At 36.3% G+C, this 24,469-nt stretch overlaps 1 protein-coding gene across 3 annotated transcripts; it reads right to left on the bottom strand.

Annotated features, from left to right (window-relative positions):
• Positions 1–1,124: 1,124 nt before the first annotated feature.
• Positions 1,125–22,562, bottom strand: LOC138691807 (zinc finger protein 227-like). 3 transcript variants are annotated; one of them, XM_069814256.1, is made up of 6 exons: positions 22,474–22,562; positions 18,743–18,870; positions 18,242–18,339; positions 16,761–16,898; positions 14,281–14,363; positions 1,125–3,939 (listed from the first exon to the last, which is right to left on the bottom strand). In XM_069814256.1, exons 3-6 carry the CDS (start codon positions 18,332–18,334, stop codon positions 2,472–2,474), a joined length of 1,782 nt encoding a protein of 593 aa, XP_069670357.1. In that variant the 5' UTR covers positions 18,335–18,339; positions 18,743–18,870; positions 22,474–22,562; the 3' UTR covers positions 1,125–2,471. The 3 variants fall into 3 exon arrangements, with proteins under 3 accessions (XP_069670357.1, XP_069670355.1, XP_069670356.1); XM_069814254.1 differs by having other exon boundaries at positions 22,413–22,505; XM_069814255.1 differs by lacking the exon at positions 22,474–22,562 and adding an exon at positions 22,403–22,467.
• Between the last annotated feature and the right edge of the window lie 1,907 nt (positions 22,563–24,469).

Below are 24,469 nucleotides of genomic sequence, written 5' to 3' on the forward strand. Positions count from 1 at the left end.
AGTTGGCTGTTACGGATAAACCAAGGAGAATTGAGTGAAATTCGTAGGAGTTTATTTTGAAATGACTGGATGTGTTTAATTTCACTTATTGCAGCTTCTCCCCAAACAGGACAGGCATAAAGCAGTAGAGGTCGTAATAGAGATGTGTAAAGTAGCATGCAATTTTGTAGCTTTAGAGATGATTTCTTGTTCAGAAGCGGATATAATTTAGTGAGTCTTAAATAGGTCAATTTAAGTTTGTTGTTGATGTGATGTTTCCATGATAGACAGCGATCTAAGTTTGCTCCAAGATATTTTACAGCTTCATCCTTTGGTTTCCACGGTATCACGTTGGTTGAAAGAATTATGCATGGAGGATTAGCAGGACGACACAAAGTAAATATCATTTCTTCGCATTTATTGTAGTTCAATGCGATGCACCATTTTTCAAGCCAAGGGCATATGATGTTTAAGGCTTCCTGAAGGTGATTTGAGGCTATGTTAATGTTGCGATAGGTTGCATAAATACCTGTATCGTCTGCATACATAGCAATTTGTGCAGTTGTTGTTGCAGGAATGTCCGAAGTATATACAATGAATAATATCGGACCTAAGATAGAGCCTTGTGCAACGCCAGAGGAGTGAGTAAAACCCACTCTGACTGAGAATGTGCGATTTGACAAGAAACTAGCCATTAAGTTGCATAGGTAGTCTGGAACGCCGGACTTGTGTAATTTGTACCGAAGACCTTTAGCACTACAATCTTGGGATACATACATGTCACAACTTTCTTATGTTGAATGTTAAATTTATCATACCATACGTAAAATCTATAACTCTGTGTTCGTATTGAAATAGATTCTTATAAGTGGTTTTCTTCAAAACTGTAATATTAAACATGCGTATTGTAAAATATCTAATTAGTTCAACAATAATTATTTTTCTTCCCTCACGTAATGAATAATTCCAAACTACTGATATATATTTTTTAATATTTTGGAGTATGAAAACAGGTTTATAAACACTCGATTTTTGAAATCACTTAAATTATATTATCTCATACTTCAAATATTGCACCATAAATTATCTACGTCGTAAGTATTGTACAGCACGTAATTTTACTTGAAACCTAAAAAAAAAAAAAAAAAAAGGTCGGTATGCACAAATTGCAAGGGTGTACATTTTCCTTTCACTCTTAAACTGTCATTCATCTGGCCAATGTAGAATTGACGAACTATACACGGCTCATTTGCAAAAATTGTAAACAAATGGACGATTGAGAACGTCAAAATTAAAGAACTATTTAGTACATATTCTGCATGTATTAATATAGTGCAATGTCTCTGCCAAAGTAATCAGCCACTGTACACTCACCTTGCTTTACAGCACTGTTTTGAATGATGTAACAGACATGACATGGAGTAACAGATCTGACAGGTAACAGACTTGATAGAGCAAACAAGCATGTGCGAACCTAAAATTTTTTTGCTTAAAAATCTTCAAAATAGCAACTTAAATACTGGACACATGTACTATTATGTCCTCTTGATCTTGTTATTTGTGGAAAACACAACACAAACAGATCTGACAGAGTAAAAATGCAAGCTTAGACTAAAACATAAAGCAAGAGTATGACACACAAACTCGCCAAATAAAAATGAGTGAACGTAGCAGTATAATCAAAATGGGTCTTTGTGCATCATCTTGGCTTGTGCTGACAACTGTGTATCCAAAGGAACATAATGGTGTAACAGACCTGACTGACTTACTGGACTAGAGTAATTATGTAATCATATTTAAGGAAATATAAACTCAGACATAAATGAAGAAGTTTTGATAATACCAAATGTCTCTTTAATTTTTAACTCAATTACATTATTAAACAAACCTTTATGTGGACATAATCATGCTCCATTTTAAAAACTTAACTAGTATGGACACTGCATTTTAGCTGTCAGTATGAGAATTTTATTTTATTCTCGTGAAATATTTCACATGAAGGAAATAATTCTTGTGACGTTTACTACATCAGTATTGAAACTACTCACTGTCAGGAATTTATAACTCTATCGTTATAAATGCAATAATGGGAAGGGTAAGAATTGATGGACATCATTTGTTATACAAAATCCGCAAATGACCCATATATGGCAAATGCCATCAATGGCTCACTTAGATATACCCTATTTAGCGCTTCCCTTCTACTAGAAAAAGAAGTCCTAAACTTGTCTCTAAACACTAAATGACCGGCATAATTATTGCCTCCAAACTTATTGCTAACAAATTTTCTGAAGACATAATATTTTCGATTGCAAATGTAGCAAAGATGCCGATGTTTGCCATAGCAGCATGATGCATTCAGTTTCCCAGCCCTAAAAAAAATTACGCAAATGTTGCAATTCAACTGTTTCCCACCAGCTTATGAGCTTACAGGAATTTTATTGCATTCGTGATCAGAAAATCGCTCTACAAAGATCACATGCGAAAGCATCCTAGTTCGTATGCTTGAATAAAAAATGTCTTGCAAGTTTTGCCTTCTGTCGGAAACACTTTTCACAAGCATCACATTTGAATGGTTTCTCACCCGTATGAATGCGTTCATGGTTTACAAGTTGATTCGATTGCAAGAAACATTTGCCACAGAAATCGCACTTGAAAGGCTTCTCCCCAATATGTTGCCGTTCGTGGTATCTTAGACTACTCGAATGAGAGAAGCAGTTTCCACAAACATCGCATTTGAATCGCTTTTCGCGAGTATGCTTGACCATATGGTTTTTGAGATCTGAACGATACAGAAAATATTTTTCACATACAACGCATTTCAGAACGTTCTCATTCTTATGCTGGAGAACGTGAATTTTTAGGAGAGTCGTTTGAGAGAAGCAATCTCCGCAGATATCGCATTTGAAAGTTTTCATGTCAGAATGTTGGCGTTCATGTGCTGCTAGAGAACGTGGGAGCAAGAAACACATTCCACAGATATTACATTTGAATGGTTTCTCGCCAGTATGTTGGTACTCATGCAACTTTAAGGAATATAAGTGAGTAAAGCACTTTCCACAATCTTCGCATTTGAATGTTTTCCCGCCGGTGTGCTGGCACTCATGGCACTTTAGGGATTTAATTCCCGCGAAACATTTTCCGCAGACTTCGCACTGGAATGACTTCTCGCCAGTATGGCTGCGCTCGTGTTTCCTCAGGGAATACGACTGCGTGAAACACATTCCACAGACATCGCATTTGAAATGTCTCTCACCGTTATGTCGGCGTTCATGGACTTCAAGATTACACGATCGCTTGAAGCACTTCCCACAGAATTCGCATTTGAGTGTTTTCCCACCAGTGTGCTGCAATTTATGATTTTTCAGATTCCTCTCATTCGCGAAATATTTCCCGCAGACATTGCATTTGGATGTTTTTTCGCCAGTATGTACACGTCCATGCACCTTCAGTGAATAGGCCCTCGAGAAACACTTTCCACAGACACCACATTTGAATGGTTTCTCACTCATGGGCCGGCAAGCATGCAAGTTCAGCGAACGAGATCGCAAGAAACGCCTTCCGCACGCATCACATTGCAAGAGTTTCTCGCCTCTATGATGGAGTTCGTGTCTTTTTAGAGAACACGCGTAAGTAAAACTAACACCGCACTCACCGCATTTGAAAGGTTTCTCACCGGTATGATGGCGTTGGTGAGCATTCAAGGATTGCGCTCCGGAGAAAAATTTCCCACAGATATCGCATTTGAATGTGTTCTGGCCAGTATGCTGCTGTAGATGACATTTCATATATTTACGGGAAATATTCTTTCCACACACATCACACTGGGATCTTTTCCTGTTTGTAGGTGACTGCACATTTCTTACCGGGGATAAAGAATATTTGTGACCCATTGGTATAGTCACATGCTCTTCATTTCGAATAAAATCGTACTCTGATGAAACACGTGTATCTGCAATCCTGTGATGAGAATATACCATCAGTATACAGAGTCATTCACGAGGAAATGTAAAATATTTAGGATACGATATCTTTGGTCATTTTTAGTGGTAAAGTTCATATGAACATAGGTCGTTTTTCGGGAAAGTTCAGGATAACATAGAGGGTTTGGAATTGAACAGGTTATATTAGCTTCTTGTCTATGGGGATGACGTGAATATGTTAGGAGAATATCCACAAACGATTAGGGAAAACACGGAAATTCTATTTCAAGCAAGTAAAGCGATAGGGTTGGAAGTAAATCCCGAAAAGACTAAGTATATGATTAAGTCTCGTGACCAGAATATTGTACGAAATGGAACTATAAAAATTGGAGATTTTTCCTTTCAAGAGGTGGAAAAATTCAAATATCTTGGAGCAACAGTAACAAACATAAATGACACTCAGGAGGAAATTAAACGCAGAATAAATATGGGAAATGCGTGTTATTATTCGGTTGAGAAGCTTTTATCATCCAGTCTGCTGTCAAAAAATCTGAAAGTTAGAATTTATAAAACAGTTATATTACCGGTTGTTCTGTATGGTTATGAAACTTAGACTCTCACTTTGAGAGTGGAACAGAGATTAAGGGTGTTTGAGAATAAGATTCTTAGGAAAATATTTGGGGCTAAGAGGGATGGAGTTACAGGAGAATGGAGAAAGTTACACAACACAGAGCTGCAAGCATTGTATTCTTCACCTGGCATAATTAGGAACATTAAATCCAGACGTTTGAGATGGGCAGGGCATGTAGCACGTATGGGCGAATCCAGAAATGCATATAGAGTGTTAGTAGGGAGGCCGGAGGGAAAAAGACCTTTGGGGAGGCCGAGACGTAGATGGGAAGATAATATTAAAATGACTTTGAGGGAGGTGGGATATGATGGTAGAGACTGGATTAATCTTTCTCAGGATAGAGATCAATGGCGAGCTTATGTGAGGGCGACAATGAACCTCCGGGTTCCTTAAAAGTAAGTACAGGTCCTCTTTCGAAAGATGGTGGAGCTAGATGCATTTTTGTTTGGTAAAACGTCTCGCTCCAATGTGTATCAGACATTATCATATGCTGCTGGCATGAGATGTGAGACAAAGTCACCGATCGCAATGAATGACGTAACATTGGAATCGATATTGTGAGCGATGTGTAGTAAGAGAAGTTCATTCACCTCACTAACCGGGTGGTGGGGCATTATAAATCTCCTGTCCCTACCCACAGTACAATAGTTATACAGGTACAGATATCGGAAGTGTTAAGTTGTGTTTTTCAAGATGCCTTATAAATTTTCGACTGTAGAATACGTCGATATTGTGTATGTTTATGGTCTGTGTGATGGAAGTTCCTTGCGTGCCGTTGTTGAATATGAACGACGCTTTCCGAACAGAAGGGTAATAGATCGAAGAGTATTTACTGTCTATGGAGTTGGATGAAAAACTTGGTATACAAAACAACGTTGCAAACGAGAGAGGCGCTAATCGACCGTATTTTGGATGCTGCACGGAGCATAAAGAATGGTCACGAACAGCTGTCCCGAGGGACGAGCGCGATTCACGCCCGAGCACAACAGTGCATTTGAAGCAGAAGGAGGTACCTTTGAAAATGTGCAGAAACATCGACCCCGACGTCTAGAATATTAGTTGTGTATGCATACATGAATATAAACTTTAAATTTGCCCGTTATCTGCCACTAAATGCGAGTTAGTACAATAGAATCCCAGAAGTTTTTGTGAAATCAAAGAACCATATCTCCGTAACCATTCGAAAACGGACCCATATTCATATGAACTTCTTGACTCAGAATGACTTCAGAATTCACATCTCAAATTTTTTACCTTTCCTCGTGAATCACCCTGTATAAAATTAAAATAAATATTTACACATATGACAGGTATAAGAATTCGGCTTGAAGTTGTAGAATTGAGTATCATATATCAGGCTGTAATTCATTACATTACTCGTATGAAAATCTATACTTTATATCTTTGTAATTAGTCATAATGTAATTAGGCCATGTCCCTAAGCTCAAGTCTATACTAGTGACTAGTAATCAGATGACTTGTAAACTACAGGCTACAGTAAACTGTTCATAAACTGAATGGTAGTTTTCTCCGACCTTAAAAAGAAACACAGAAAGACGTAGAAATGTAAAGGGTTTTCAAAAGCTATCTATGAAAATCACGTTTTGCTATCAACAATCAAAATACAGAATACAGAAGATAATTACAACTATAGAAATAGAAGTAAAATAATACAATCAATATAAAAAAGGAGATACAGTAATATTAACAAAATTTGAGGACCGAATGAGCAGTGCTCGTGTTCGGTCGCAATTCAGATGTATTATTAATAGGCATATAAAAGAATATACAAAATAAAATAAAATAGGAACTAAAATTAAAATTACAGCTACAGTGAAATTATATAATATAATAGGCCTATATTAATATGAGGAATATAGAAAATGTAATAAAATAGGAAATAAAAATTAAAATAACAGCGGCAATGAATTTATATAATATAATACTAACATAGAGAAGAATAATATCGTACGTAAATAAAGTAGGACAATTTATAAAAAAAACTATATAAATTCCAAAATTATAGAATACAAATAACTTATAATATAGGCTGATTAATTCATACACATAAGCTATAAATTTATTTAATCAAATTGACGTTTCTCATTTTCTTGTTATATTTTAGTGGGTTACATGTTAGAAGTTCTGGGTGTAATTTAGCTAAAGAATTATACAAACGAGGGCCAAAATTAATGCTATGCTTTAGACCAGCAGATGTGAAACATTTAGTTTGGTTCTACTAATGCTGAATTATTATTTCGTCTTGTTTCATGATTATGTGCCTGTAATATAGACTGATTACGATTTTTATGAGAAAATTTTAACAGAGTATATTTATAAATTTGTTCAATATTAAATACGTTAAATTCAGAATAAATTAATTTAGTTGGACAATCAAAACGTTTCTTCAAACAAATATCTTGCAAAGATAAGAGATAATTAACAAAGGATCACTGGTCTTATACAATGTATCTGACAAGGTTATTGGGTTAGTTGAGGTGATATCTAAGTGACGTGAAGCCGAAGAATACGTGAAAAGATTTCAATTATTTACGATTCTCGGCCTCACGTCATTTGGTTATCCCTTCACCTAACCCTCTAACACTATCTTGTAAAAGTCTGGCAGTTGCTTGCTAATTTATCAATACCGGCCTGAATTAAAATATTTAAAAAATGTTTTTTTTTATCCAATGCCACCAGGTTGTCTTTTCGACAATTCTGGTCTTCTCTCCTGGCTGTGGCTTAATTGTAACCCACATCTGAGGTTGGGGCGCCTGGAAGGAGGAGTTACATTACCCCGATGATGTGATAGGATGATTATGATAATGTGGTGCCAGGAGAGGTCTTAAATCTAAACTTAACCTAAATTCCAGACCATGGACGAACACAGGAATAATCCCCTTTAAGGAAAAATTCCTGTGCTCTAACCGGGAATCCAACCCGGGACTTCATGAACTATAGCCAGAAGCTCTGACCACTAGACCATGAGGCTGGTCATTTAAAAAAAAAAAATGTAAAGCGGCACAAACAATGTCAATGTTCAAAGTTAATGTGTTATCCTACATTGTACTGACATTTTATTCCAAAGAGGGGCGTAAGCCCCTTTGAACTTAAAAAAAAAAAAAAAAAAAAACATTTGATTGTTTCTATGGATTTTCCTTTTATATAATGTGAAGTGTTTTACTATCATATACAAATATCCTTAACTAAATATATATAGGACTTTCATTTCAAAACATCTCAGTCTAAATAAATAATTATTTATATTGAATTCAATTTCAAAAGAAACACGACAATTTAGATATTGAGGGAAGTTTGAAACCAGGCTTCATTGATTTTTAGATTACACCCCCCCCCCCCCACTCCTTAGCCACCTGACTTTGAAATTTCAAACTGTATCTCTATATTTTTATACTTAAACATGAAAGAGAATTCAATTGTTTATACACCTCATTCATTTGTTTTCTCATCTTTTGTTTTCTATCACTTTCTAAATGAGTCAGTTAGAAGGTTAGAGCAAATTGACTGGATGGCTTCACTCACCTTCCAGAGATGTTGCGACTTGTACGTGATACAGAAAGAGATTTCTTTTAAGAACCCTATAATCTTTTCGCTGTAAGAAAAATCCTAATGTAAACAATAGCACGTGACTGAAGTGAGGCTTCATTGGCCGCTGTTTGGCGCCATAGATTCTCAGTACATGTTCCCGCCTACTGGTGTACATTCTGTTTCATGTTAAACATTTCTCGTTACTCGTCAAGTAGGCCTAACCTCACTACTATGCATTCGTTTGCTTAGGAAACATTTACTTTATAATTACTGTAATTAAATTATTTTTAAGTCTTATGTCTTCACAATGGACAGTTGAGGATGCAAAAGCCATACTTCAGTACCACGTGCTTAAGTGAACAACTACGGTACGAGCTCAAGTGACGCCAGCTTGTTACAAGAACAGACTACCTCGGTATTACTGTCGGTATTCATCCGCGTTCATAGTACATAACAAAATATAAAAGTAGTTTTTCTTTTACATAGCATTTTACATATGAGTAAAGTTAAATGTTTCATCGTATTTAACAACTAGAATTCAATGTTTTATTTTCAAATAATACAAGATTGTGGTTTCCAAATACGAACTATATTTTCCTGCGTCATGTGAGTGTTTCGACTGGGAGCCAATCACGGGTATGACAGCAACGTACTCATGTTTACATTAGGATTTTTCTTACAGAGAAAAAAGTATACATATGTCGACATCGTGAATAAATTAGTTCTTGTTCTTAACTGAAGTGTTGCCACTAATTTTTGAATGACTAGTGTATTATAACACCAAATGAAAGGAAGACCAAATTAATGAGCTCATCATGTAGTAAGGATAGATCAGATGTGATTTCTAAAGCAGATGACAAACGACAATTGAGAATGCTGGAGACAAATACCTACAGAAACATAACACCGTATTTACTTAAATCTAATGCGCCATCGAATATAATGTTGTTGTTGTTGTTTCCTAATGCCAGGCGTTTGACAATAAAGTCATTTGACCTCTTGCACTCCAATATTTTTCAAAGATATTATCTTGACCAGCCACTGAAGCACAGATTTTGAGGTGTTCCGAATCCATCTCTTGGTTTGAGTTGCACAATGGGCAGTTAGGGGACTGATATATTCCAATTCTATGTAGGTGTTTGGCCAAACAATCATGGCCTGTTGCCAATCTAAATGCAGCTACAGACGATTTTCGTGGTTAATCGGGAATTAACTGTGGATTATGATGCAGAGAGTTCCATTTTTTCCCTTGGGATTGTGTTATCAAATTTTGTTTGTTGAAGTCTAAGTATGTAGATTTAATAAATCTTTTTACAGAGTAATACGTAGATTTAGTAACAGGTCTGTAATTTTGTTTGTTGAAGTCTAAGTATGTAGATTTAATAAATCTTTTTACAGAGTAATACGTAGATTTAGTAACAGGTCTGTAAGTAGCAGTGCTGCCCTTCTTTGCTAAAGCATCCGCATTCTCGTTTGCCAGGATTCCACAATGGGATGGTATCCATTGGAATACAATTCTTTTATTGAGTGATATTAATTGAGAGAGCATTTCAGTTATTTCTGCTGTTTGAGATGAAGGTGTGTGTTTAGAGACTATTGATAGAAGAGCTGCTTTGGAGTCTACAATATAACTGAATTCTAAAATTTATTAATGTGGCATAAAAGATTCCTGAGACTTTCACTTATTGCAATGATTTCTCCATCAAAACTTGTTCCACATCCAAGAGATCTATAAAATGAGAAGAGACTGCACGTAACACCTGCACTGGCACTTTGTTTCTTGGAGATCAAGGATCTGTTGGTGTAAAAATGAAGCCAGTTTTGTGGAGGGTTCCTCATATTAATTGTCTCTAAAGACAATTGTTTCAGTATTTCAGTGTTTACTTCTGATTTCAGTATTTCTTCTATTAAATTTAGATTATACTCTATATTTAATAGAGTTAAAGGATTTGGTTTAATTTGTAAGTTTTCTTTTAAATTCGGGATGATGATTTTCTGTTTTAATTCTTGAACCATGGATATGAAACTTTTTTGAGTTAGGACTGTATGAGTGCCAATTGTTTCCTGGTAATCTGATAAGATTTCATATTGGATCAGTGCTTTTTCATCTATTGTCATTTTGATGCTAATAGAAGAAAAAGCACTAAATATAATGTGAATCTCAGTTTTTAAAGGCTTGAAATAAAAAAAAATATATGTTTCCTGGCTGGCGAATGTAATGCGAAGCTGCAAAACTGGTCCAAAATTTAATTTTCTCTACCAGTCTATCTATCTACACTTGCCTTGATACATCACGAAATGTAGTCACCTCATTATCTTCATCAGTACATTTAATTGTGTCATTAGTCACAAGGAGCCCATTTTTCTTCCTCTCTTGTATGAATTTCAAATTATAATATGAAATAGTCTGTTTTATTTTCAGTCTATCACTTATCAAGTTATGGCAGCAGAAGTAGATACTGTTACATCATTACAATATATTAATATGCATCACGAATATTTTCGACTTTTTTAATGTAAGTCATCTTCAGGTGATGTAAATTACTAACAGACAAGTACAACTGAACGTAGGTGAAAAGATATAAAGATAAAAAACACATATAAAAAAACACAAGTAAAAATTCACAAGTAAAAATTTAACCTTGCTTGCTCATTTTAAAGAGGTTAAATGGCGTCATAGTATTAAATTAAATTAAAGCATTAGATAAAAACATTCCAGTAAAATATGGTTGTAATTAGAGACAGTATATTTTAAATGACAAACAATGTGCCGAAGTTGAAGAATTAAAATGGTTTAAAATATATTAAATGAAAGCTGAGGCTTGTTAATTTGTAATACAATGTTCAACACATTGGAATTCTGTAGAAGGTAGATGTAAAATCATTCTGTCTTTCGCCGCAATGAGAGGCATTAATATCTGAAAAAATTAGTCAAAGGATGTTTTAAGAATTTTGTTAGAATTAAGTGATTAAAGCCTAAAAAAGCTTTAAAATTAAATATTAATACTCACGAAAAGTGTACAGTGGAGGCTTTCAGAGGTTGTAGCCTTCTCATCTTGGCATTACATGGTAGACTGAGCTAGTGAGTTTTTATATGAACAGAGCAACGGAAAGGAAATGACAGGCTAAACTAATCAATAAGCAGTTATTCTATAATATGATATAGGGGTTTATGTAAATTTGGTGTCTGTTCATTGAGCAGTTGTATATTATGACTCAACATCCGATAAGGGCACAAATACCTACAAAATGTTATGCTATGCATTCCACATATATCACAGAGTATTTTAAAGAAAATTTTTTTTTTTTTTTTAAATTTACTCATTTTTCACCATAAAATACCATCCTCTCCCCTTCATCATCATCATCATCATCATCATCATCATCATCATCATCATCATGATGTCCTTCACGTATTAGACCCTACAGGATCTGTTACGGTCTCATGCCAGCGCTTGCGTGGTCTTCCCAATTTCCTCTTTCCTCTTGGTACATAAGTAAGAATCTGTTTAGGCCATCTAGTGCGATCCATCCTTTCGACATGTTTTTTTCCACTGAAGTCGATATTGTTGAACAAAATTAACTATAGGATCCATTTTGAGTTCCTGCAATATGTCCACATTTTTACGGTGTTCCAGCAAAGAGCATCCCGCTGTTCGTCTCATGAACCTCATTTCAGCTGTCGTCAGCCTTTGCTCATCAGCATTTCTGATTGTCCATGCCTCGCTACCGTAGGTGAGGACCGGTCGAGCTAGTGTTTTATATACCTTTAGCGTTGTATGTTTCTGAACATGGGATGATTTGAAGACGGTGTTAATCACGCCCTTAAAAGCGGGAATTAAGTACATTATTCTTATAAAAATTTGGCTGGGACTTAACAGAGTATTCCTTAAAAACGGAAATGTTAAAACAGGATTTCACCATATACACAGAACGAGAAATAGACTTTCTTATTTTTATTAGGCACCGGGTTCGATTCCCGGTTAGAGCACAGGAATTTTTCCTTAAAGGGGATTATTCCTGTGTTCGTCCATGGTCTGGAATTTAGGTTAAGTTTAGATTTAAGACCTCTCCTGGCACTACATTATCATAATCATCCTATCACATCATCGGGGTAATGTAACTCCGCCTTCCAGGCGCCCCAGCCTCAGAAGTGGGTTACAATTAAGCCATGGCCAGGAGAGAAGACCAGAAATGTCGAAAAGACAACCTGGTGGCATCGGATAAAAAAATGTTACGATTATGGTTTTTTTACTATGAAAAATTCCTCTGCGGTATGTTTCTATCTAATGCTTTAATTTAATTTAATACTATGTTTGACGCCATTTAACCTCTTTAAACTGAGCAAGCAAGGTTAAATTTTTACTTGTGAATTTTTACTTGTGTTTTTTATCTTGATATCTTTTCAGCTACGTTCAATTGTACTTGTCTGTTAGTAAATTACATTCACCTGAAGAAGACTTACATAAAAAAGTCGAAAATATTCCTGATAAATATTAATATATTGTAATGATGTAACAGAATCTACTTCTGCTGCCATAGCTCGATAAGTGATAGACTGCAAATAAAACAGACTATTTGATACTATAATTCTCGAACTTATCTGACCTCTCAATATGACATTTAAATGAATTTCAAATCCTCTACCTCAGGATGATGCCTTTCTTTTTGTGGGCCAGAGAACTTCTTCCTGGTCACTTAAGAAGTTAAGAAGCAAATATCGCCAGTCTGTGTTGGCGCCATAAACGAATGTTGCTCACTGCCACACTGAATTCTCCTGCAGCCTGCCTGTTTCCGTGGTTTTCAGCACGAAATCTAACCTCACTTTCGAGTTTTTACTATCAACAACAATACCTACAAAAATACGAAATCGCACGAAGTGAGGAATGTTGAGGAACGACGAGCAATGGGTAACCTGAACAGAACTGAAGCACACAGAGAACCTAAGTAGAACGATTAGCAGAATTTTCGAGTTTGCATACGAATCTAGTGCGCCATCGATTCTAATATGCACCCCGATTTTGGAGACTAAATTCAGCTGAAAAAATGCGCATTGAATTCGAGTAAATATGGGATGTATACGAGACTGGCATTCAAATATGTCCAACGAACTGAAGAACTTTCGAATAATAACATATAGGGGCAAAAACAAGGAGTGTATGGCAGTGATGTTAGTAGACATGTACTGTTAATTTCAATATACAAGGTGGACCGCTCGAATGTACCTAATTTCAATTGTATGTGACTGGTAAACAGTTCAAGATAGAAACCTACAGTAACGTTCATATGAAAGGAAAACTCAACAAGTTTCGATATGCACATCACCATATCTCTATGTGAGCTCCAGCTGTCACTGTGACGATATCGAGGCGATGAACGATTTCTTGCCAAGCAAGGTGGAGCACGTCTTCTGGAATTCTCTCAATAGCCACTATGATGCGGTCCCGAAGAACACGAAGGTCTCTGACTGGAGTGCCATACACGTTACCTTAGACGTAGCCCCAGAAAAAGAAATCGTATTGGCGAATTCCACTCGTTTGGGTTTGTCATCCGGCTCCAGACGTCGCATGAACTGCACTTTGTATGTGTACAGTTTGAGACGTTTGTGGACAATTCGTTGCAATGCTGATTTTGGTACTTGAAGTTCCCGCGAAGCTCTTCTTAATGACTTCCGTGGGCTTCGCTCACACGTGGCTTGAACATTTACAACCATTTCGTCGGATGTTCTACGACCACCACCATGCTTCTTCAACACTGATCCTGTAGCCAAAAATGTATCGTGCTTTTAGCAGTTGGAGCATCATGGTTAAACACTCGCCGATACTCCCTTTGAACTCTAAAAATTTATTTAATCTCCGCATACCACAACACAACTTGCACTTTCATCTGCGGTGTCGCCATTTTGGCAATCAATACAATCTACGAAAAGAAACCGTGTCTGTGCACCGTCTACCGATAGGATTCGAAACTTGCTGAGTTTTCCTTTCATATAAATGTTACCGTTGGGTTCTATCTTCATTTTTCAACTGTTCACCAATCACATACAATTGAAATTACGTATATTCGAGCGGTCCACCTTGTATTTTACGGGATTTGTGTACCAAATATATTACGCTGTCAGCATCAGTATCAATTACTTCCACACATTACAACTTTATACCATAAGTAAACAATTCAAGTCTCGCACAATTGCCTCACCTTTCAGACAACACCTCGTTCTCCTCTGCTGTTACTTCCAGCTTCAGTTCTTCTTTCACTGTGTCCAAATCACGCGATTCTTCCTGAAAAGGATAGTAAATAAGAGAAAAGAGAGCAAAATTATACATGAAGAAATAATCCATTCCATTTTATACCAAAGACCTGCATTTAAATTCTAAATCCGAGCATAAAGACACTTCAGGGGGAGGGGGGGCAGATTTTGAACGGTGCTATTCTGTTCAATGTAACATAAGAATGGAACTAACTGATGACACAGAAATAATCTATAAAGCAATTTTTTTCTCTCTTTCCAGTTACCAATTTTATAGAATTCACATCAACCTAACAATGTATAAGTATTTCCCTGCGTCACGAAACATTATATAGGATGGTTCAGGAGGAAAAGACCATATGTTGAAGGGTGATAATATGGACGATTTCAAAGCAAAACAATATACAGAATGATTCACGAGTTAACACTACTAATGGAGGTATTTCGAAAGACACCCTGAGCAAAAACTATCATATAAACATGGTCCTATTCTCAATATTTTCAGAGTTTCACTAATTCGTAGTTGTTAGAAAAAAAAAAAAAAATTTCTTTAGTTTTGAGGTTAAAAGAATGTTACAAATAGGGAATAAACTAAGCAGAAGTATACTTTACTGGCTAAAATTCTGAATACGATGAAAGAGTAATGGAACAGAGAAAAATTCTCTCCGGCACCGGGATTTGAACCCGGGTTTTCAGCTCTACGTGCTAATGCTTTATCCACTAAGCCACACTGGATACCCATCTCGGCGTCGACAAGAATCGTCTCAGTTTAAGTTCCAACTCTTGGGTTCTCTCTAGTGCCCGCCCTCTGCACTACGTCATAGATGGCTATGAATGTAGGACCGAAGTCCACACATGTGCTGAGGCCTACTTACTTATTTACAAATGGCTTTTAAGGAACCCGGATGTTCATTGCTGCCCTCACATAAGCCTGCCACTGGTCCCTATCCTGAGCAAGATTAATCCAGTCTCTGTCATCATATCCCACCTCCCTAAAATCCATTTTAATATTATCCTCCTATCTACGTCTCGACCTCCCAACTAAAACTCTATATGAATTTCTGGATTCGCCCATACGTGCTACATGCTTTGTCCATCTCAAACGTCTGGATTTAATATTCCTAATTATGTCAGGCAAAGGATACAATGTGTGCAGTTCTATGTTGTGTACTTATTGGGTTATTTTACGATGCTGTATCAACATCTCAGGTTATTTAGCATCTGAATGAAATGAAGGTGATAATGCCAGTGAAATGAATTCGGGCTCCAACACCGAAAGTTAAGGTACGGTCACACGTCACTACTTTTGCTGTGCAACTTTTGTACTGCAGCTGCAAAAGTTGCGTGTCGTGTTCACACGTAAGCCAAAAGTAGCGCGCTGCACGCTACTTTTCATGCTGCGCAACCCGAGTGCAGCAAAAGTTGCAACTGGAGGTTGCGAGTCTGTTCACACACAAGGCGCTACTTTTGCAGCTGCAGTCATGCTGCAGGTTTCCATCTCCGTGTTGACTTCTCAATATACATTTTGTGGTTATGTTCGCATTATTAAGAAACTCATGCGAAAGCTTACTTATCTATTATTTGCTTTTCTGTCCTAATTAGTATTCAGAAATTGGCATTATTGTTACTATAAAGCTTTTAAAAACGCCTACATACTTAAATGATAACCAACAGCATATTCACGTAATCAATGTTGGCAACCCTCCTGTTTGAAACTACCTACAGAAAATTAAAAAAATCGTCAGCAAATATGCTCAGACTGTGTTGTGTAATTAATAACTGTTACAAATAATTTATTTTCATCACATTTAACATTAAAATACCGGTACCGTATATCCAAACAATAAAAGTATCATTGGCACATTTGGGTGGCAACACTGGTCGCAACCGCAGCAAAAGTTCAACAAAACTGATATCAAAAATGCTGCGGCTGCAACCCTGAGAACCCTGTTCACACGTCGCTACTTTTAAGCTGCACGCAGCATGGAAAAGTAGCGAGCAGCAGGTTCGGCAGCCGCTACTTTTCGGGCTGCACCGTTGTTCACATGTCGCAGTACGAGAGTTGCGCAGTTTTTTGCACTGCAGCGCTGCAAAAGTAGCGACGTGTGACCGTACCTTGACCCAGCATTTGCTCGTATTGGGTTGAGGGAAAACCCCGGAAAAAACCTCAACCAGATAACTTGCGCCAACTGGGATTCTATGGTATGTAACTTTCTCCATTTTCCTGTAACTTCATCCCTCTTAGCCCGAAATATTTTCCTAAGTACCTTATTCTCAAACATCCTTAGCCTCTGTTCCTCTCTCAATGTGAGAGTCCAAGTTTCACAACCATACAGAACAACCGGTAATATAACTGTTTTATAAAGAAGAATAGAATACATGTAAAAAATTTAAAAAAGAGCTACAGAGCTCTATGATCTCCACTTACCACAGCTTCACACTTCACCACTTCAAAAGTAATTGGCACAGCAGTTTCCTCAGATGTAAAATCTGAAGTGACATCATAGTTGTATTCCTCAAGTTCTGTTTTCATCTGAGTTGGGTACTGATTCAATACATTAATTTCCTGAAGAACAGAGACACATTATTTTATTTATTTTAGTAGGTTTTTTACGACGCTTTATCAACATCTAAGGTTATTTAGCGTCTGAATGAGATGAACGTGATAATGCCAGTGAAATGAGTCCGGGGTCCAACACCGAAAGTTACCCAGCATTTGCTCATATTGGGTTGAGGGAAAACCCCGGAAAAAACCTCAACCAGGTAACTTGTCCCGACCGGGAATCGAACCCGGGCCACCTGGTTTCACGGCTAGACGCGCTAACCGTTACTCCACACGTGTGGACGAGACACATTATAAATTAGGAGTATATGAAAAGATGCTAATAGGTTATTAATAGTAATATGCACTACAAGAGCGGTATGTTGATGTTTTCATGTTCGAGGAAAAGATTGAGAAAGCGAAACGTAGTTGATCTTTTTTAATTTCCGAGAACATGAAAATAAACATACCGCTCATGTATCGTACATTATTTTGTGCGAAGATCGTTTATTACATACCTGAAAGAGGAATTTCTAATTAGTTGCAATGAAATCTCCATCTTGGTTTCTGTTCAATGACGGCAACTTTTAAAAACTAAAATTTCTATCTTCAACATTGTTGCTATAAAATGTTTTCTGTGTTTACTATACTCCAGCAGGCCGTGATATACGTCTGTCTTTTTTTCCCCCCAGTCTATAAATGCGAACTTAAAACAAACGGTAAGGTTATGTAATGATTTATTTTCATTTTAATATTTTAACAATATTATTTATATAACATATTGCAGTAATAACAACGGCATCTGGAATCTTGTTGATTTTTTCACGGCTTCCTTAATGTTACTTGTTAAGAGTTTTGTTTCTGCACAGCATTCTTGTGGAAACCCAGGAACCTTTCTGAATCTTTCGGAAATCGGAAAAAGGATAACTCTGGCCTCTTTCTCTTACTGTTGCTACAATTTATAGCACTACAAACGTCTCCTCCTTGTCCCATATTATTATTCCAATTATTATATTTTAGCCCTTAACATTTTCATTATAACCAATAACGAACATTTCAATGTGAAATACGCAACGAGCTAGCACTCGATAGAAATACGACACAGTCCAAAGTCGACCATGGACAGTCTATTGTTTCTAGTTGCTAACTGCTTGGAGCACTTTATCACGAGATTTGCAAAAAAAACACCTCAAGCTTCGCGACTGTATATAGTAGACTGTGGTAGCAGTGAAGACAAAGAAATCTAGACTTCGCTTTATTTATTCTGATTATGTCTGTTCAATATAATTTTGAGAATGTGTACCTTTCTGTCATTATGTAGAATGTTATGTCTAATGTAGGAAGCAAACTAATAACTTTCAATTTACCTCTGGTAAAAGAACTTTCTCTTCTACATCTGTGTGGTTACTTGTTTGTACAGTCAATGGGTCGACTTTGCATTCCATCTTGATCAAATCCATCACAACTGAAAGACGTAATTAAGAAACTGAAATTCATTTGCAGAATATGAAAAATCTGGGAAAAACACAAGCCTAATTTTTTGTAACAATTTAATTATCTGCTATCCTACTAATATATAATGTCTTTAGTATCAATCAGTGGGATGTTATGAGTATCATGTGTAGTGATAAATATTGTATGTGGCTATGGCTATCTTCAAATGTTCGTTGTTATGCTTATAAGTAATTGTTATTAGATGGAGGTCTACATGTTTTCAGCTTATTAAAGCCTCATTACTAAAAGATCTCTTATCACAATTTAATAAACTAAATACATGTACATCTTGTTAATAGCAATTGTTTACAACCTAACAACGAACATTTGAATACTATCACAATTGACAATATTTATCACTACATTCTTCTCACCTTAGAGTTTGTGATGTAATCCTTCAGATATTTTAGAAGTACTCTGTCCCGTTTAGATCAGCAGAGGGATAGAGGCTGCTCTGATGTATACTCTTGTTGTGCAGGGATAGAAAGAGTCCTGGTTCGTTCTGTGGGAATACCGAATTAAGGTAGGCACTCTTTAATTGGAACGGATTCATTCGGATTTGTATTCTTTGCACAATTTTAAATTAAATGGGTGCTCAAAAAACGTGCTAACCCTTATTTGTAGTAACAATGCGCAAAAATTGACTTATCAACTCATTAAATAAAGACTATAGACTATTCTTTCCTTTGCATGAATATTTTATCACATACGGTCTAAAGATGATATTATCACATCTAGTATATACAGTCACGAAGCTCAATACGTAGGGAATATGCATCCATAGATAGTTGCTAACCACTAGGATCGCTACTATTGCCTCATCACAGACAATGCGAAATAGTACCGGCACAGTCTATTGTTCCTAGTACACTCACAACTCAAACTTCGTGAGTGTATATAATAGATTGCGATATTATTTTCGATTGAACGAGCACTGAGATAGTTCTCTTCCCACTTCGCTTCCACACCTTCAGCTGTCTCCTCTGTAAAATCAACATAATTTTCGTAACATTACGAAAGTTCCACGCTAGTGTACACTCAGGCTATGCCTTGCATATTTGAATCTGTTACACGTTAGGTTAGGCTAGTTTAGGCTTTTGTTATGTCTTGTATATATACGAATCTATCACAGGTTAGATTCGTTTAGGTTTTTATTATGCACTGCATAAACTGATCTCTGCAGGATTTTCAAAGCCTCGTAATTTTTGTTTAGTGATGCCAGCATAATGGCCGACGTGGAAATGAAGTTACAATATAGGAATTTTGTGTGTATTTCAGTACGGTATTATTTGTTGTACTTCATTGCATTCTAGTGGTTATTGAATTAATACAAGATTTACGTTCCTCACATTATATCGTGTCGTGTTTTTATGTTCATTTCTTTCACCAGAATTCACAATGTATGCACTTCCATTACCACGTAACTCTCATTTGACACGTAATTTACCACATTTCCGAACAATTTCCTTAATTTCTGAAGTCCACCTCCCCCCCCCCCCAAGAAATCCCTTACCAATTCGACCATTCTCACTTCCAAAATCACCGGAACTACCTCAACGCTCGTTTTTTCCTTATTTTCCTTGCACTAATATTTTTGTTCTTACAATAATTCAAAAATATGTTTTCTTACATTATTTGCAAATTGTGGTTAGCCCGTTTTTGCGAGTACCCATTCAATTAAGGACATTCCATTTGGCCATATTGCATCTGCCCGCATGAACGGTTCTCATAAAGAATTCTGGCCAGAGAATTCTAGACAGATGTCCATATGGGCCAAGATGAAAATGAAGGAAATCATAACAATATATCAATTTTAAGGCCTCCAATCGCGATAATATTGAATGCGGAAATGAAGTGAATGACGCGGATCTTCTTTTTTTTTTTTTTTTTTTCAAAACTAATACAATTTAAAAAATCACCAATTCCGCACGCAATAAGGATGGAAAGTTGCTGTGACAGGTTTGGTTACTTCAGGCTTCTCATATGCCTTGAATTTACTTATTTTTATTTTGATCGGTAACTGTACTGGTTATTTTATGACGCTTTTCAACTGCTATGGTTATACAGCGTCTGAATGAGATGAAGGTGATGTCAGCGAAGTGAATCCAAGGTCAAACGTCGGAAGTCACCCGGCATTTGCTCCTATTGGGTTGAGGGAAAACCCCGGAAAAAATGTCCCAACCAGGATTTGAACCCGGATCCGCTCGTTTCATGGTCACCATTACTCCACAGCGGTGGACTGTATTTTTTGATCGGTAGCTGGGTAAATCCCGGGCAAATCGCAATATAGCGAACATAGAAGCTCCACCCACGATCCCTTCCACTTTTCCCCTACTAGCTCACCAGACACTCTATGTGATAAACCCCAGTCACACGGAGATAGTTTACAGGAGTCAAGTTTCTGAAGCCTCTAAACTTGATGCTATATATTTTGTGATAAACTTGAAACCATGCTTGAAAAAAAGCGTGCGCTGAATGTTGTATTCGTAGTGGTGTTTGAATTCTTGTATTCTGTTATAGTTAATAAAAATCAATAGTGAACTGGCATTTTTAGTTTGGTGAAACTGAAGATGCCACCAGCACATATTCAAGCATGTGTGCAGCTAATTGGCGCCTTGTTATTGTATGAATTACAAAATATTCTTGAAAAAAAGAAAAAGAGAACATGGGTTAAGAAATGGATTCGTAGAATAATTATGCACGGTGCATCTAATATCTTGTTGAAAGAATTAGCTGAAGAAGGTCCTGCAGAATATAGGAAACATCTCAGAATGAGTCCTGTTTTAAGTGTTTTTAACTTTTTTCGAATCACTTGTACGTCTTTGTTTTCGAAACCTTGTTCCACGAGTTCACTGACTAGTTTCTGCAATAATAATTCCCGCTTGTTTTTATTGAGATATTCTTTGTCCCGTATATTCCATACAAGTTCATAATTTTCATACACTTCCAAAAACTTTATGACATCGTTGGAATTCCACTTAAGAGCGCTCATTATTAATAATTATTTATTTACTTCGACAATAGGCCTAAAACTACAAACTTCCTACTTGTCAAGTTGCTACAAGTTCGCATTCACACGCGGGAAGTGGTGGAGTCAAGTTGGTCATGTGATGGGAAAGTGGACACAAAAGTTGACGGGTCGTCAACTCAAATTCTGCTTGACCGCCAAGTCACAACTTGACTGTCTCGACCATAACATACAGGGAAAGTTGAAGGAAAGTCGACTTGCTCCAAGCACTTGACTCCTGTAAACTATCCTCGTGTGAATTAGCCTATAGGCGAGTGTTGTGTCGAATGCACATTTCATGTGGGTGGGGATAACTTCCCCTACTGGCGTTCGCTATATTGCGATTTATCCGCATAATCCTAAATCTCATTCCTTTGTTAACATAATTGTAAAGAATTCCAGAAGTTCCTAGTTTCTGAGACATAATAGGTAATAACTATGTCATTTTTAGGAAACTTCACTTCATCTGAATATTTCTCTGTGATTACATACTGCAATTTATGGCTGTACACAATATTTTTCTTTTTTTCATTAAAAAATTAAACCTATGTTACTTCCTTTTCAACGCTGTACGTACCTCAGTCTGTCATTATTTATCCATTCTCTAGTCCTTTTGCAACAAGAGGTGGTAATATGCATTAACATACTACTGACTAATCCTATTACAAATTAATGGTAACTTAATATAGGCTACATACACAATCTTGAACTTCCGGACAAAAGCAATATATAAAACTTTAACAATGAAATGTGTCCTTACCCTTCTGACGTGACAGACATTTAATATTGAAATTGTGGAAACTTCAGAATATCGCGTAAGTACTTACATATGTCGTTACTGCTTTATTTATAGTTTTTTGGTCCAGGGGACATATCTTTTTTATGAACTTATATATATAGCGACCCTTGTGTCATCAATGAAAAACATGTTTTAATTATTATATTTAAATTTGGGGAACAGTCTTAGTACTGAAGTACTTACGCGGTATTCTAAAGTATAGCAAAATGATATTTTGTGAAAGAATACCTCTACGTACAGTATAATCATTTATAAAATTAGTACACCTGCTTTTTGCGTTCTGTGGTAAAAACACTTACGTTAATAGAACAGTGATATTAGCGATTCTGTACTTAACGGTATATTTGGAATATGACATCAAGACAGCCGTGACTACAAACTTCGTAAAACTGCAGAATACCATAGCACGCAGAGTTGCCAGATGTGGCTACTTGTCGCCATTCTGGCACCTTTTTATGTTCCTTGTGGCGACGAAAATGTCCACTTTTCCACTGCCTACTTTTCTGGAGTCTTTAATGTTAAAAATAATTTAATTAAAACTTTTTTTCACAAGACTGACTGTGATCCCTTGTACGTGCCGTAATTTTCTTCAGAACGTAAATAATCGTCAGTTATTTTATTGTATTTCTCTTAATTTTCAAAACATGGCAGACTAACGTTCAAGGTTGCATAGAAAACTTCCCCAGGCAATGACACGGGGATCTGTGACTTACAACGATGTCTTTTATAACATCATTAAGTGTAATAAAATTGATGCTTATAAAGACAGTATATTACATTAATGGATTAAATAAGTGGATTTTAATACCAATTAAACTTTTAGTTCAAAATACATGTAATCCATTTCTATGTTTTATTTCTAAACTTTGATAATTAAAAGAAACCCTGTTGAGCAGTAAACCGTTAATTAATAATAGCGGGAATTCAGCGATTTACAGGGCCTATTAGCAGATTTTTTCACTTGATTGCTTTGTTTAACTGTGATAACGAGTATGAGAGGTGCAGAAAGTACAAGGAGTATAGCCCTGGGCTGAAGATAATAGTATTTTAATTAAAATGATATAGTCAAGCCTTAAAATTCGGTACCGGTATTTAGTAATAATTCAAAATCACCACTATCTTTAAAAATGCACCATTAGACTATAGACACACCTAAAGCAGAAAATTAATATTTTCAGGCTGCTTCAAAAAGCTACAGATTTTAAGAAAAATTCGAATGAAGCAATTTGTAAAGCATGTAATACCTGTAAACAAACAGCAAAATCCAAGTATCATAGCTGAATAATGCCACTTAATGATCCTGAATCTTTGTATTAAATCAATCAATCAAATCAAACTTTGTATCTCCTCATGAGGAGCATAGGGCATTCACAAAGTGCCTCCATCGGACCCTGTTTGTAGCCAACTTCTTCACTTCACTCCATGTTTTCCCCTTCCTAGCAATTTCCTCCAAAACTGTTCTCTTCCATGTATTTTTTGGCCTTCCTCTTGTTCTACTACCCTGGGGGTTCCAATCCAAAGCCATTCTTTCTATTGCTCCATCTTCTTTCCTGATTGTGTGCCCTATCCAATTCCACTTTCGTCTTTTGATTTCTATTGTGATTTATTTCTGATTTGTTATCTTCCATAGTTCTGAGTTTGTGATTATATCTGGCCATCTACTTTCTAAAATTCTTCGTAAACATCTATTAACAAATGTTTGCAGTTTATTTTGTATAATGTTACTTGTTTTCCATGTCTCACAACCATATAATAAGACAGATTTCACATTACTGTTAAATATTTTAAATTTTTGTAGATCTAGATATAATATAAGATTTCCATATTGGGTACAACTGGACAAATGCACTATTTACATTGTTTATTCGGTTCTTTACATCTGTATTAAATAATATTAACAATAAAATTATTACTAATTTATTAATGAATATAAAAGATTATGTTCATAATTACATTGTAGATTTTTTTTAAGTTTATTACTCTTTTCACTATTACTTCAGAGATAATTGGCTACCTTCCTTGCGCCTTGTAGCTGAATAGTTGGCGACATTAGTCTTCAATCAACTGGCAATCCTAATTGCACGAGCAATGGCAGTTTTCCTCACACATGCGAAGAACGATCTCTGTCCGTAATCCGCGTAGCTGTAGTAGTAGTAGTTTATTTAACGATGTGGTACCTGTTCAGATACTTAATAGATGGCTCTTCAGTCTTCTCCCCCCCCCCTTCTATTCACGCCAGCCAAACAGCAAACCTCTTCGTATGTTTTTCCTTACTACTCTTCTTCACATCTCATC

Source organism: Periplaneta americana, chromosome 16 (genome assembly GCF_040183065.1).
Source record: "Periplaneta americana isolate PAMFEO1 chromosome 16, P.americana_PAMFEO1_priV1, whole genome shotgun sequence".
NCBI lineage: Eukaryota > Metazoa > Arthropoda > Insecta > Blattodea > Blattidae > Periplaneta > Periplaneta americana.